This window comes from Pleuronectes platessa, chromosome 18 (genome assembly GCF_947347685.1).
Source record: "Pleuronectes platessa chromosome 18, fPlePla1.1, whole genome shotgun sequence".
Classification (NCBI taxonomy): Eukaryota; Metazoa; Chordata; class Actinopteri; order Pleuronectiformes; family Pleuronectidae; genus Pleuronectes; species Pleuronectes platessa.
Window position 1 is genome coordinate 5460220 of NC_070643.1, and position 17216 is coordinate 5477435.

General features: G+C 39.8%; 1 protein-coding gene across 2 annotated transcripts in view; it reads left to right on the forward strand.

Annotated features, from left to right (window-relative positions):
• Positions 1–16166, forward strand: part of trappc9 (trafficking protein particle complex subunit 9) — a 255348-nt gene extending 239182 nt beyond the window's left edge. For both annotated transcript variants that reach the window (XM_053446475.1, XM_053446476.1), the window contains 2 exons: positions 13059–13282; positions 14714–16166. In XM_053446475.1, coding sequence (XP_053302450.1) covers positions 13059–13282; positions 14714–14893 — 404 coding nt within the window. In that variant the 3' untranslated portion in view covers positions 14894–16166. The remainder of the gene's footprint in view (positions 1–13058; positions 13283–14713) is intronic.
• Positions 16167–17216: the final 1050 nt, after the last annotated feature.

The following is a 17216-nucleotide window of genomic DNA, read 5'->3' on the forward strand; positions in this document are numbered from 1 at the left end:
TCTAACGGAGCCTGTGTGAGAGGGGTGGGGGCAGCTCTCTGACATTTTGCTGTATCATCCAACATTCACACAAACACACTCAGGCCCTACTCTCTATGACAATGACAAAGAACTAAACATTTATTGGAGTCGATGCTGAGAATTTTCCTTGCCACAAGTGTGAATATCAAGCCAAAGCTCATCACATAAAGGTGGAAAAATGTAGTGTGACAGCCTAGCTTGCATCTGCCATTGCATCCGGCACACTGAAGCCCACATGCAGAGTTAACTGAATTATATCAACATGTGATAATGATTGCAAATAACCATTAGGAAGCTGACTGTTGAGGCTGTGTCTATAAATTATAGGTGAAATCGTCAGAGCACCGACTTAGGTGTCGGCCCAAAATTCACAGTTGCATATTGTGTTTAAAATACAACAGTTCAAATTTGATTCATGCTTATTTCAACATAAAAATGCTTTTAAAAACCTTTTAGTAAGACCAAGTTTTAAGGTTCCATCATAAAGACTGTAAATGGGACTGTTCTTAATTTACCCCAAAAAAGTGGTTGGCATGCACAGAATCCTATGACAATTTAGGGTTTTACAGGGGCACTTCATTGACCAGGTGTAGTGACTCAAAGTGCAGCTCCCTCTTTATCGAACATAGCTGCAAATTCCTTGCACATACATGATAATAAGTTCATCAGGCAAATTATATTGCTATTGGAATAGCCAGGTTCCCTGTTATAGCCTTTTTTAGCCTTCATGCAAAGCTAACAGCTGCTAACGGCGGCCTTATATTCAATTAGCATACAGGTGAATATATTCTTTCTTCACATCCAATTCTCAACGAGATAGTCAACAACTTCTTCCCGATTAATTCAAACGACTTCTGCAAAAGTTTCTCTTAAATTTCATTTCGATCAGCGAACCGTAGCCACTCTCCCCAACCTTGAACCAACAAAATAAATTAACTAAGTCATCATTTTATCAGCAGATACTTTCTGGAGTCACTGTTGACAAAACATGCATGAGTGACTATATGGACTGCAACAGTGGCCAGAGTCAATAAAAACTCATCTTTGTAATTACATTTTTGTTTGCGGCCATCCACCCAATCTGCTTGCTTTCACGACTGTTCCAGTACATAGTTTTGAAACCAATAACATGCCTTTATTTTGAGTAAATCACCTTGGCAAGCTTGATCTTTTTAACAACACATAGGTCAAATAAGTAGTTGGAAGAGCAGTAAACACAGTCTGCCTTGTTATGTGATCACTCGGAGTGAGAGTAGCTGTTCTGGTTATGTTCAAATCAGCGCACCGGATTATCTGATAAGATTTATTGCAGCAGCTCTTTTTTTCCTGCTTCAACACTCAAGATATCGATGTCGGCTGGGGGAAGATAGCCCTAATTATTTTCCATCCATATGTGATTAACTGAGATTTACCTTTAAGTGCTCGGTATGGGGCCTGTTGAGCACTTTTCTCCACGCAGCTCAGACACGGCCCAATAGCTTCAAACTTGCTTTGTGAGCTCATTGCTCTGTGAGAACATGGGAGTTTGAATCTAGTTGCAACTGTCCCCTGCAACCTCCTATTCTTAATCATTTGCTTTGTGGCATTCAGCAGAAATCTGGGAGTGTGTTGTAGCAAAGGTCAAAAAGTCTAGAATCACTATGGCATCCATTTATTACATTAGCTGCCCCTAAGAGCAAATACAGAGCTACAAATGAAGCCACTGTTGTATCATCAGTCATGCAACTGTTATCCCTCAAGCAGGCATTTGCCTCCATGAGCTATGTACTTGATTGTTTTTAATTTATTCTGAATTTTCTGACATTAATCCTGAAATGAGGTCAGAAATCCTATCTAGACTCAACTGTTGGCTGGACCACCATTCATTGTCCTCAGATGTGGAACTAATTAGGTTAGAACCAGAGCAATGTTGTGATGCTGTGCGATGTGAAATCAGTGCGGTGCATGTTTTCTTTGAAAGCTTTAAAATAAGGTATTCACATACTCTTTACCGCTATTACTTACCCTAGCAGCAGTGGTTATGTTCTTAAGAATGTGTATACAGCTGATGAGGAAGCCTCTGGTGGAGTGGAGTAGCATTTCCGATATGCACAAAATCTGTAAGTTGGGCCAGCTGCCAAATCAGAGCAGACTTGGCCTTTCGGAAGGTGGGCCACTAAGTAAAACACATTGTTTCAGAAAGTGTGAAAAGAAGGTGCTGCAGAAACATACAGTATTCGACAATTGATACTGATTTTGAATATTACACCATGATGCTGCAAATGCATGGGCCAAAATTTTATTTTATTTTAGAACAAACTACTGTCTTTAGTCCATCTACTGCGAAGGTCGTGGACACGTACATTTTCTCACACAAGTTTACAGCTTTGACCTCAGGGGAAAACATCTGAAATACTATTGAGCCATGGAGCTCCTGTACAATCATTGATAGTGATGTGTTTTAGTCAAACCATAACCGTAATATCAACATCATGCTGTGGCCTGGCGCTATGGGATGTTACTTAAATGAGAATTGTGTTTTACATCAGATGAATCAATTTCTTAAATCAATAGACATTGATTTGATCCTGTTGGAACTCAAAAACCTGCAGAGTGGACTGTATTGATTTCCCTTATATCCAACCACAACTCTTGTGGTGCTGTATGATAAGATATCCCCTGATCCCTTGATGCCCCTTATGGATGTGGGAGTGAATATTTAGTTCAGCTCATGGTCCAATAACGAGATTCTTTAAAGTTGTGTGATACTATAGATTGGGCAGATTTGATGTTGTTAGGTGTGTCTGGCTTTCAAGTTTTAGCGTGGCTAGTTAAAATAAATAGCCTCAGTCGTGACTGAAGGAATATAAACAGAAAAAACACCTGCTGAGTTGCAACAGCTCAAACATCACTTCTACTAAAACAGCAAAAAACAAGGAATACTTCAACAACCACAAAACTGAAGTCGACATATTATGCAAGCATCTGCAATAGAAACCCAACTCCACAGTTTTACTGACCAGTTCAGAGACATCATAGAGGAGGTTACAGGTTGTAGCTCAAAGGCCAGAGCAATTTCAAGCATTCCCTCCAACCTGGCTGTTCAGGCATGTGAACAAAGCATCACTTACCAGAGCTGGATTTCTACTGACTTAACTCTCTGCATATAAAAAAAATGAAATGCTTCATTCTTTAAAGGCACCTCAGAATCAGTTTGTGGGTCATGGGGAGTATTGCATGAAAATAAATAACTTCTGCATTTTGCGTCTCCAGAGGGATCACTTCAATCCAGTTGGGGCTGAATTCTGCAAGTCTGAAAATGAAAACTCAGTGGGTGTGGAGCTACAAAGAAGTGAGCTTATCAGACCTATGTAGCCCGCCTCTTGAGACTAGAGGCTACAGTAGTTGCTACTAGCCTAGCTCACATTAAACTGAACTGTTGAATGATTTGTGTTGAAGGTAATTTAGGTGCCAGGTTTTAAAGAGAAAGGAGATTATGAGGAATTGATGATTTTTCTCGTTTCTTTTAAATTGAGATTCATGAGTCTGATAGTATCATGAGAGTTCAAAGCTCAATCTGGTGTGTTCTCTTTTAAAACAAAGATTTCTTCACATTATCATCAGCATTAGTGCAGTGCCTGTTGTAAACATGGCTGTCTGGAATGGACTGGATACTGTGGTAATGCTGGTTGCAGCAAGTTCGGTGAAGCCCAACTTAATACCCCAGACTGGTGAATCAGTTGTTGCTGTCATAAACAGGCTGTTGTTGTGATAATCTTGGCTGAGTGCTGGTCGCCTGTCCAATCTAAGTTTATTAATATCATATGTATCCCGTTCCCAAATCGCACCAAATTTGACGCTACACTTCCTTGGGCCCTTAAGAAGACACATGCTAGGCATGAAGCTGAGAAGATGAGCACAGAGAGAGAGTGATGCTTTAGTGCCAACTCATGTCAGAGCAGGACTGTTGTTGACACAGTACAAGGGGAATTTGTGTAACATCATTGGCTTTTTCCAACCCTTCATCTGATTTTACTTTATGCTTAAATGTGATGTGAAGGTTAAACCTCAGAGTTGTGGCTTGCCTCTGCACTCAGTTAAATCTGGCAGTGGGTCAAGATTTGTTTTACAACAAATGAGAGAGTGGGCGACTAACAAGCACAAAACAATATATAGGACCAGATAGAGTCTGTAGTAGGCTGATGTGAGGTCATCTTGTGAAAAGTAAGATATTTGGAATCACATTGATACAAAGCATTGTTCTTTAGTTCAAACCCAGTTTTAATATTGTAGCTCAGTGCAGGATTATCAGCTTTCAAAATCAAACCCACATTTCCTCTCCTCCTCTAGATGCTATTGAGTCCAAGTCAAGCTCATCAGCTCATGCTAATTCTTCAAGTTAATGTTTGAGTTTGACTCCTGGAATCACACAACAAATTATGCACAGATTGATTTTTTTAACCAATGTCTTTTTGCAGCTGTGAAATAGCACATTTACTGAGATGTATACAGTCCCTGCTCAGCTCTGAAAACACTATGTTAAAGTCTAGTGTAGTTCAGAAAAAGAGACAGATTTGGATAGTGGGGACTGCAGGAAGCTGAGAATGCTGTCTCAGCATGGGGCCATTAAAGTGTAATGACACACATCCACCACAGTTGTGCTCCCCACGCGATCAATCTCTTTTATTTGGGGAATTATAGATGTTAAATAGACGTTGCTAAATAGGAAATGTATTAAACCTAAAAGTATTTTTTTCCAAGAGGCTATACAGATATATAGATCTGTGAAAATGAAACATTCGATGTGATATCAAGGTTTGCCAAAGAGTAAACTATGTCACTGCACTATTTACTCTCTTTCTTCACTAAAATGAAGTCAGATATAGAAATAATTGTTTCAGTAGCTGTGTGTGGATAAAACCTAATCTGCATGACATTTAATGCTTCCATTTTAGAGGCAGAAAGCCAAATGCAAATATGGACTAATTGGCCACTTTTTACACACAAGTGCTTGTTAAACAGTACGATACACTGAGTTATGTGATGCATTTTAATAGCTAGTAGGAGTGACTAAAGGGGTCATTTAGTTTTTGAATATACATTAGAATGTAAAAGATGGATGATGTAAATATGGCTAAAGATGGTGTGAGTACTAGTACTCACAGCTCGATTTGAGTTTGTAGAGCTTACACACTGAAACACTGAAAGACACAGGTATGGACAGTTAAAACGATTCAGAAAATAAATTTGAAATTTGGTTCAGAAATTTGTGATCTCGAAATGATGGATTGGGGATCCCTTGACTCCTTGCGTTGGTGCTGAATTAAAATGAATGAACAGATCATTCATATTGGTTTCGTGTGTGTGTCTGTGTGTATGTGTGTTTGTGTTAGATTGTCGGTTTCTAAAAGTCACAAAAACTGTGTGACACAACCCACTCCTCCAGGCAGAAAGATGTGAGGGAGTGGGTTTCAGATGCTGTTTGACATTCCGATGAGGACTTTGTTTGAAGTACAACCATTACCATGTTATTGTATTTTCATTGTGGGTGCATGTTTTCTCATGTTGTGTCCTTGACCTATAAGAGATACTCCCCCCTAGGAGGCAACAAACCAAGTAGACTAGGCACCTATCAGTATCAACGTGGAGTAGAAATCAGGTGTTGGCAGCTCGCAGTCCGTCTCAAAGATGAATATTTGTGCTTCCTCTACTGTGATCATCAAAATTAAGCTAAGCATTTACAGCGAGAGCAATTAAGACAACAGCAGCCAATCCTCACCCCCTACATAGTCTTTTTGTTAACTTATATTTGAACCCATTCATTATTTTTTCTATTCCTCTCTTATACGAGAGGCTCTCCAGATCTATCGTGATTTTCTTCTTCAAGCACCGGAGAGTGCACTCTTATTCCCACTTGTCGTAGTCTGACACTTCACAATAAGTCGCATTGTTAAAGGGCTCAATAAGCGTGTGTAAGCACCTTAACCTCTGTGTATTCACAGTGGTCGCATGCTTTTTAAAAGCCTGGTTTCAGTGCAGCTGCAAGAAAAGGATAAGGACGCTAAACAATTATAACCTTGAGCTCGATCATGCAGCAGTGAGCCAGACAAGTAAACTGTTGTCGAAGATAAAAATAAAGCGATCGAATGAAGGGTGAAAAGAGAGAGGAGTATTTTTTGGAGTAAACATAAGTCACCAGTAGGGAAGTGATGCTGAATGTTTTGGATGAGTAATCCTGTTGCTCCTGTGGCCTTGGTACTTATAGAGCAGCAATGAGTGTGTGTTCAGGCTGGAAGCAGCACAGCTCAGTTAGGTGTCCTGTGTGGAAACGAGCCAATAGCAGTCTACGTAGCTCATAAACTGTTGCTGCAACATAACCCCCAGTCTTTCTGCCACAGGCTGCTGCACACTGCTGATTGAATATTATAGTCGCCAAGCAGCTCTGTTTGTTTGGGATGACACTTTTTAAATGTCCCTACTAACAGTGAAACAATTACACACAGTGTTGGGTTTAAATAAGAAGCACATGGAAAGCAATTACTCAGAATCTGTAAGGTTCCTGTAGGAAGGGTGTTCCTTTTTCATGTACGTCAGGGGCCATTTCAGTTTGCATAACACCCTTTGATAGCCCTTCTGAATTATTGAACCCTTACCTCACACGTCTAATGTCAATGGCTAGAACTGAATTTCTTTAGTGAGGAGTCCGATGTCAGATGGTAATGATGATGATGATGCTACTCACTGCTGGATTTCATGTTTTCTTCAGGTTTAAGCAGAAATGAGCATACAGTTTGTGGAACTCGAGCAGGCAGGTTGCTGTACTGTAGCTTTGAGCTCATTGTTGCTTTTGCAGCTCAATAATTTTATATAGCATGTTGCCAGGCATATCCGCTGGTTCCACATTAAACACCTGAATAAATGTATTTACTCCCTTTTGTTTATATTTCATGTCCTGAAGTCTCTCACCAAATGCCCGAAGGAGTTTTTCAAACTCACCAGCGTATTCAGATGTCACAGCAGGCTTTTGTTATTGCAGTAGGAAAAAACACTGCTAGCTTATTTCAGTTGCACTTGCCACAGCTTTAATTTACCTTCAGATGAGCTCACATTTGAAAGCAGAGAGCTGAGAAGCTGGTATGGTCCTTGGAGCTTGATTTTTGGCTCAAATTAACAAAAAATGTCTGTCTTCGGTGCGAGTTGCTTCGCAACTGCAACAGGGTTTTACTGCTGAATGAGGTCCTGTCTTTTGAGTTATTAGCTGTCACCACAAACACTGTAAGAATGTTGTCTTGTAAAAGCCGCTTGTTGGGTTCACAAAGATTATTTGATTGAAATACAGTAGTTTATATAACTCATTCAGTTTAGCTGCATGTTTCCAATTGTATTGATGTTTGAGATTGGCCTTTTTTTATCGCTAAAAGCACAAAGCAAACTCTGCACACTGGCTTTTCTTAACTTCAATACAAAGGGAATAGTTTGCCAATGTTTCTTGCAACAACTGCAACATTACGCATCTACTTTTCTTTTTGACAGTTGTCATGATGCTTGTCAGAGATAACAGCTAAATTTTGTATTCACCTTGACAGACTTAATTTAATGTCATGAAATTCTATTCGCATTTCTTATTTGTTTTTTGTTCTTTATTTTATGAATTGCCTTGTGGGCAGAGGCCACAAATTCGCCATGTATGCTCCTATGTGAGTAAATTAAATTTGCACATTTAAGTTAGACTTTCATTATTTTAGCTAATTGGCAATTTTTCAGACTTCATAAGTTGCTACAAAGCAGTCAACATTAATAACCTATTAGATGTATAGGCCGTCTGACCTACTCTGATGTATGTGGAGATGTTTCTTGTCAAGTCAGTGAGATCATATCTGAACATCTTCCTGGTTTCTTTTCATCAGAACCGAGGGAATCTTCTAACATTGGTTGAAGGGAAAGAAAACTGATATCAAGTGAGCGGTTGTTGTGGGGATAATTATAATGGGGGCAGATGGCTTAGGGGGATATCAGAGTGGCAGGTTATTTTTAGACTTACTGCAGCACACCTCAACCTTTTAAAGCACATCCTTCGGCTCCATCGGAGCATTCATCAATGACCCTGCCTGGCTTGCAGCCGCTGGCCAGGACGAGCTGTTAAGCCTTGATGACCTGGTCATCTGGGCCAGAGCACAACTCTTTGTTAATGTTCATCCCGGAGGAAAAGAGACCACTGAAGTACAGTTTAACCTGCAGCTCGGCTTTAACCATGGGCTCTTATTCTCTCAGGGTAGTCTTGTTAATGACAGTGATCACAGCAGTGTAACTCAAATATCACCATGGTCCAGACTGAAATCTCTCAACAACTATTGGACACAATGATCTGAAATTTGGTGCAGAAATGTTTGGTCCCAGGATGATGAGTTTAGAGATCTTTGGATTTATCTTCTTTTTTTTTTTCATTTTGTTCTTTTCTAAACTAAAAGGCACAACCCATCTTCTCCTTTTTGTAGGAACTTTACTTGTATAAATACTTTTTATTTTATTATTTCAAATATGCCAAAAACCTTTACTTGTCTTATGCACACACAGACACACACACACACACCTAGTCCAGTTCAATGTAGCATATTTCTGATGTTATCGCGTTTTGCAGCATACTAACATCTCCCTTTTTTAATGAGCATTTCCTTTTACACACTTCAAACATTTCATCTCATACAAGGTGTGACGAACTTGACATCCATATTTTCCTGTTTCTGATCCCTATGCTTCCCCGTCTTGTTGCACAATATTTTGCGAGTGAATCCTAACGAGCTGACACGCGTAAACATAGGAGAATCTGCAAGTGTCGGTCGTCATCTTTATCTCCACCTGCACTCACACCTCATGGGTGACAGTGAAACGGTGAGGGGAGGTGCAGCATTTTTAATCTCTGAGTAGTAGTTGGATCTGTGGCTTTCATACTCAGCTGGGGGGGAGTTGTCATATCTCGCTCTCTCTCTTTCTCTCTCTTTCTCTCTCTTCTATCTCTCTCTCTCTCTCTCTCCTGGTTGCTGTGGTGACGCCTGCCGCAGCGCTTTGCCTCTGCAGACTCCAGCAGCAGCAGCATCTGGTCAGAGCGTGTGTGTACGCATGCTTGAATAAACGCTCAGCTCACGTGTTATGTAACATGTTGAAAGTAATGTAACTGCTCGTTAGCATGGTCAGGAATTTAGTAAAGAGATGAATACCTCTCATTTCTCTGAATTTATTGATGAACTTTCCTCAACACAGTGAACGGAAAGATTAAAACGAACTTGAATGAGTCTTCTTTGTTTACAAACACTATTTTATTCCACACATTGCTCTACAAACACACTTGCCTAGTGATGTACCTGTTGCTCGCACTGCACTTGTCAGAGCAGTATTTTCTTGAGTTGCAGTGATATTTCTCCCTCCAAATCCTCATCCTCCATCCTGCTGACTTTTGCCTATCCTGTGGTTTGTGGCGGCTTTTATTAGGACCATTCCTCTGATTGTTTTAACTGTTTCTCTGCAGCTCACTCGCCTCTTTATTTTCCCGTCTCCTCTCCAGCTCTCCCTCCTTTCCTCTTCCCTCCAGCTAATATCATCATCAAACTGCAGAAACCTCTGACTGTCTTGTCTGTGTTAAGACTGCTGAAAACGGTTCCTTTAAAATGGTTTGCAGCCAGGACTTAGTATCTCTGGGGCTTAGCAACGGATTGTTTTTAATTGCCTTTTTCAGATTGCAGTTTTAATTGAGAGTTGCATAATTAACGTTAATGTCTTTACGAGCTGTAACAAGTGACCGTTGCTTTAACAGCTTTAATGACAAAACTGGCAACAGTAAATTTACTCTGCTGTCATTAGGCGAAGCAGATTTAGTCTAAGAATTGTATTGTGTTAAATTAAATATTACAGTATTTTAAGCATCATTTCGTTAGCCAGATTTCACTCGTAAACTCTGAATACCTCTTGTCCATTCGCAATCTGTTGTGAAATTCTCATCTGACCGATCAGTTAAGAAACTTATAATTTTTCAATTAAATACTGATATATCAGTGCTATATTTGTCATTATTGGAAAAAAAAAAAGCCATTCTGTCAAGAAGCAGATGTAAATGATTATTTTAGCAATTTAGTCAAGGCAGGTTTATTTTACAGCTCAAAAGGAGGTGTTCAAAGTGCTATACAGAAGATATAACAGGCAATTTAGCAACAGTCTCTCTCTAAATTCATCGAGGAGTACCTTGTGACTGCTCTTTAGGTAAATCGCAGCTAATTTCAGTACATTGTCATTACCGGCTCTGCAAGCTTCCAAAACTTAAAATATTATCATTGTTTTAAGCTTTTTACTCTGTATCGTAAATCTCTGTATTGAAGGTACCAGAAGTATATGTAACATGGCAGGTTTTATTGCCATTTTGTCATTATCATATCTGTCCGACAACAGAAATCAATGATTTGAATTTATGAATGTCATAATTAGATAGAATATCGAATCAAATGCAATGTTTCAACCGATGCGTTGTTGATCTGGTTTTTCTTAGCAAGAAACGTTTTGAAGCTTATTTGACTTACAGGACTTCTGCAACCAGACTGTATTCATACAAAAAGAGGATAGGTTTGTGGCATATGTTGTATATGCTCTGTAGACCACAAATATAGTTATCCAGTTGAATTGGTATATTCAGAATTCAAAGCGTACCTTTCATCAGAAAAGTATTCAATATTTTGCTGAGATTATTCAGCCCTGTTGCACTCTCTAAGCTTGGGGGATGTAACCTGTGCACATTTAGCCTTCGGCAAAGCTTCCTCCTCCGACATACCTACTTACCAGAAGGCTGTGGAGGTGAAGAGAAGGGCCTGGGTACAGAGACACTGCAGCACTCAGCTCATGAACACACAGCAGATGCTTCTAAAAAGCAAGGGTTTGTCTTGACCTTTCAGTTTCTCTCTGGGGACTTTCAGATGTCTGTTGAAGTCCCTTAGAGAACCATGACCAGGAACCTTTATCGCTCATTCTTGGTTGTTTTAGTAATGTTTGAGTAGTCTAACAAGTGGGTATTAGCTTGTGTTGTCCAATCTCATCGGTGCAAACTGGTATAAACCTATTTTTCTTTCATAATAAGTAATTGTGCACACAGTTGCAGTTATCCTCCTTGGATCAAACCACCTTGTCTTCCCACTGCTTGTTTTCTTGCATTCATGTTGTCTTCACCAGTTGATTATCTCAGTGCTGATACACAATCACAAATAGACAAAGTGTGTAGCAAGTGTTCAGGCTGTGGGTGTGTGTGGCTGAGCTGCACGTGTGTGGGAGTGCAGACTACCCCCCCCCCCCCCCCCCCCCCCTTTTGTTCGCTTTCAATGTGAAATCATTTATTCCCAGTTTTAGAACCAATGTAGGATACCTATAATTTGTTCATCTCCTAGCAACAAGACTTCGAACAAACTAAATATAACTATTTGCTGAGGTGTCACTATAGCATCTGTGCTACTGGCTATGAAATGCTATGTGCAATGTGTGTGTGCAATGTGTGTGTGTGTGTGTGTGTGTGTGTGTGTGTGTGTGTGTGTGTGTGTTGTGTGTTGTGTGTATTTGTTGTGTGTGCATGAATGTCTACAATATACTATCACTAAAGGTCTTTCAGTATAAGTATGAACTTTTGATAATCTCTTTACAGCTGCCAAAGGAATAGGATATTATTACTTAACTGAATAAAATTAGCAAACTAAAGAATTGCAGTTGTATTGTCAATAATATCACCTACAGTTTAAAGAATGCTGGTTATTCAGGTAACAACATGGCCAACCCTTCTTAGCCTTTCAATACTTGGTAAAACAACACCAACTTTCAAGCCTGGATAAGGTGATGAGGTGAAGTGGGATCAGACCAATGTTATTCAGGTGTATTATTTGACATGTGACCAAACAGGGTTTATAGCAATATGAGACTTCATGCCCTCTTAACATTAACATGTTACCCATAATAAAAACATGTCGCTAAGTTTTCTGATTTGCAGCAGATTGCATCAGAATGCTGTCAGATTGAACTTGAATTCAGTATTATCGTTGGGATAAGAAATACTTAAAGCAATAGAAACCTTCTTCGGTTAAAATTATTTAACATATACTTTATTTCATGTCATCTATCTACACAGTCTTTTTGTTGAACCAGAAGCAACCTTCGTAGAATGTTGACAATTTTATAATACTTAAATCTTGAAATATTTAGTAACCTAGATGTACTTATTGGGGCTTGAGGAAACTTACATATGAGGAGCTGTGATGATCCTCGCTCCCACTGTCTGGAGCCAGGGGTTGCTTTGTCCAGTCTGGGCTACTGCCAATAGATTCCCCTTAAATCACACATATTGTTTTTTGCACACCATTGAAACCCACCTTCTTCATCAGACTGACATCCGGTGTTTATCCCAGCCATGGGCGTAACACTAGAAAGTGGATGACAACTGCTTTGTGCAAGTATGTTTGTGTGTGTATGCCACCGTTTTTCTCAGAGGAGTCATTATCGGCATGAACTGAATCCCCTGAACCCCCCATCTTCGAGTCCGTCTTCCCCTCGGCCTGTTAGGAGTGTACAAGAGCCTTTAGTTCACAAATCATCGTGTCGCGCTTTGCTCCTCAGCCAATGGCTGCCACTCCCTCATTGTTTCTTGGTTGGTTGTCACAAGAGAGGGGGGTGTAGCCATGTGAGTTTACTTTATCCCTTCTTGACTGAAATAATTCATTCATGAGATGAACAGGAGGGAATTCAGTTTAATAGCCACAGCTATTCTGCGCTCTCCACTCATGTCAATAAAAAGTATTTCATGACATACAAAGGCTATTGATCCACCACCAGAAACAGGGAGATGGCCCATTAGTGGTCTGGTCAGGTTTTGATGAATACAAACAAAGTACAGATTGGACAGGATTTCTGTGAATGACTGGGCACCAGATTTTCAATGGTGGTTTGAAAGGTCTTCATTTTGTCCCTGCCAGATTCAGAGTTCTACTTTAGTACAAATGGTTTGACATATGAGCTAACCCCCCTCCTGGTCTCTTTTCCAGATGTGTTGGTGAATGGGAAGCCATGTGACTGCGATGTTATTGTCGACTGTAATGTGGGCGACTCTGTAAGCCTGGAGGTAAAACTGACCAACCTGAGCAAGAACTTGGTAGGACCCCTGGCTCTGACTGTGGTGCCATACCAGGACTACCAAAATGGAGTTCAAATCTACGACCTGGAGGAGGCTGTTACCTTTATCGGCTCCAACACCTTCTACATCGACACGGTCAGTTGTGGCGTGAATCTCCCTGAAGATATTTCACACAGTTACATCACATAATGCAGCCTGAGTGCTTCAGGTTGGGGTCGCATTACATTTAAACCTTGTCAGAATAAAGAGAGCAATTGCTGTTTATGCACGCATGACACAGTAGTAGATGTCACTTTAAATGTACTAATAGTGAGAGTAATGTGAGCTATGTCTTAGTCCTTGTCCAAAGTCAAGGAAATAGGAGCAGAACATAACAAATTCACATTTTTGTTCTGATGTGCTGTTTTAGGTTACTTTAAAATGGGCCATGTGTTCTGGCTGAAATGTTTCCAACGTTACTTATTAAATCTTAAGTCTGTGCAATAGCTATGCTTTGATAAAAGACGGCTCTATTACCACTGACCATGGAAATAACAGTCAGTTACTACAGGTGAGGGGAGAGGAAAAATATATCATGAAGTGCCTGGGAATAAACGATATACCAAGTCAGCTTTTTCCTTAGGTCCCTCTACTGTGCCTTTTTAAGCAGTATTAACAACAACAAAAACTGATTACACAGTATGGTTTTACACAGCCATGAGGATATATTTTTATTTGTTTATTAATGTATTATATTGACCGTTAGCCCCAATTTCTGGATCCCAGGGTGGGAGTTACAGTTTCTGAGAAATATGTTCATTTTGTATTAAATATGGAGAAAATGTTGCTATGATAACACAAATTATTACCCAATATTGACTAAAATGTCAAATAATTTGAATTAACCATTTATTTTGTTTATTTTGTGTTTTTTATTTTATAATGCTAAATTTGAGCATGATATTATATCATAATAATATAATCTTTCTCGCTGTTTTGTGGAATTTCAGTGCACACGATAACATGTGCGTACAGCTGGGAACTCTTTGATGGATTACATAACTCAAGCACGTTTCAACTCACTGAGTTTTAATGAAGTGGAGCCGGTTGCTGTGTGGCAAACTAGAGAAACATTTTATAAAATGTACAGCAGAGCGGCCTTAATAAAAAAGGCTAAAACCACCAAACACCAGCTTGGTCATGGGTCAGGGAAGAAATCTTTGAATGAAAAAGAACCTAACAAGAGAAGGGATCGTAGACAGGAGTCTTTCATTGTAAGACATTCTCAATCCTGAATGATGAGCAAGCTGGAGATGAATGAAAAAAAGCTGATAAAATACGGATGAAAATACGGATGAAAACATGAATGAATTCCCTATATTTCTAAATGTTTAAACTGCGTTATTATCAGAATCGTTCTTCTGTGATGGAGGAAAAACTGCATTTGTCCATTTGCCTTCATCGAAGCCACTTCCCGTTTCAAACCCCCTGTTGGCCTCACTCCGGCTGAGAGTGCCAGCTTCATTAAGAAACGATTGTAAGCTGGCCGCTAATGATTCTGTCTGTATGTCTCCCCTCCATCACCAGGTTAAACCCAAAGAAAGCGTCGTCTGTGTGGGGGCCCTGCTCTTCCTCTACACCGGAGACTTCTACCTTAATATCAAGTTCCAGGACGACAGTGCTGGACGAGAGCTTCCCTTGGCCTGGTTCACTCTGCCCAGTGTGCACATTAAAGCTCTGGACACTCCGCAACAGGCTGGGGCCTAGAGTCCCAATGTACCTCAACATCATAGGTCTGAATGAGGGATGGAGGGTTCTGTGCTTGATGTCTGTAAATACAAAATCCTTCCTGAGTTACACCACTTGTAAATATCATTTTGTTTAAGGTTAAAAAGTGCAAGAAGCTTTAATATTCTTCAGAGGAATCGAACTCTTTGTTCGCAGGTTACACAGCTGACCGGTGTTATCAGAAAGATACCGAATCAAATATCAGATCAACTGTCCCTCGGCCTCATTAATCGACTTCATAAATGTACAGAGACAAAAAAAAAGAAGAGAAACAACACCAGCATTTTAGACTGAAATCAGTTCATTTCCCCAGGAATCACCACAGTCATTAGACTTCTTAGGTAGGTAGTTCTTTCTTTAACACTTCTGACTAAGAGCAGCCCCGACTGATACTGCTGTTGTTTGAAGGAACAGCAGGTGAGTCAGTGGTGCAGTGAGCATTATTCTATTAATACGTAGCATTGATGCCCAGGTATAAACTTCTCCATAAAAATGATACGGACTCAGTCAACTGTCAGATTGAAATGGGTTGTAATGAATTGTTTCCTTGAATTTGCCATGATTATAAATGTTTGCTTAGTGGCCAAGCTCATTAGCTTGTTTACTGGTAGTTAGCTAAATAGTAGGTAGTAAGTTATTGTCTAGCAGCAACCTGCTACCAGCTATCTTTACTACCTACAGCAAAAAAGCCACTGCATGTGTCCCCCCTTTTGCAACCACGTCACTGAGCTTCCAGCAGCATCTTCGAAATTCACAGGGAGCGAGGGGCAGGGCTGGTGATGTATCTCACACACGATAAAGCTGGTAAGAACCAAGAGAATACAAATATCTCAGGAGGAAAAACAGAAGTCATAAACAAAGAAGACGGATGGAAAGACAACGAGATGATAAATGAAATGATCAGACCCCGATGTTCCGATGTTCCAGGGTCTGATCATTCAGATTAAGTGTTAAGTGTTGAGCCATAGTGTCGTGTATTTAGTGGATTCATTTACAGAATATCACAACGTAAATATAATATCAGTGGAAAGAGTATTGATTAAGACCTCAGGGTTGGTTTTGATGCCTGAGATGAGCTTCTCCAGAACCGGTCACATACTTTACACTTTTCATTTATTTATTTCTACTGCTTTGAACACATTTTTCTTTTGCCTCTGTGCCACCACACTGGAATACTTCTCTTAGTTCAGCCTGTCATTGTGTGTGACATATAATTGTTGTAAATAAATGTTAAACCATGGCCACCTTCCAACTTTGTCCCTTTGTGTGTTCCAGCCATATTAGCTCTGTGATTATTGTCCTTTTCCATCTGACCTTTATCACCTCAACATTTTGGGAAACTGGGAGACTGATCTTCACATTTAGCTAATTCTATAAACATGGGTCATTAGGGAAAATACTGAACAATGATTAATAATCATTTTAATTTTATTTATACAGGGAAATGTGACTGAGCAACTATCTGCTGTCCGAAGGCACGTTGTAACAGCTGGAGTTATTCACATCTGGATCATCATTACAGTCTGTGATTAAATATCATGTATTAAACATGAGAGCATAAAGTAATGTCACTGCAAATTCAAAGTTGACCCTTCACCCTCACCATTATTCCGACATTGTGTGCCAAACCTCTTGAAGATGCACTGCACTGGGAGTTAACCAGTTTACCCACAGTTCTCATAATGCATTGGAAAAGCATCACTGCTGGAACAGTCGCCTTCTTCAGCCTTTTTTTTTTATATTTTTGTTTATTGGAAGTAGTTTCACGAGATACAACAATATAACAGGGAATACTTCCATCTTACATTTTTTCCCATCTTTTTATCCCTCCCACATTCCCATCCCCAGCACCCATAACAAACCCATAAACACGAAAAAACAACCAAATATAAAAATAAATAAATAAATAAATAAAATAAAATAAATAATTAAAGGGGAAGGGTGAATTGTTATTAAAAATAAAATAAATGGGGGGGAGGGGGGGGCTCAGTCATCACCATAACGCAGAGATGTCAAAGACTCAATATGACTTAAGAGAGGTCTCCAAGTCTTTTCAAATGAATTTAAGGAACCATTCAGGGAAAATCTAAGCTTTTCAAGACTCATGAACAGTAAAACTTCTTCAACCCACCTACTGTGAGATGGGGGTTGAGGGTGTTTCCATTTAAAGAGTATAAGGCGTCTGGCTAACAGGGTGGTAAAGGCAAGGACATTCTGTATAACTCTAGAGGCAAAAGGCTGTAGGGGGGCCCCAAACAAAGCCAAGAGAGGTTGAGGAGAGATGGTAGTGTTATATGCTGTG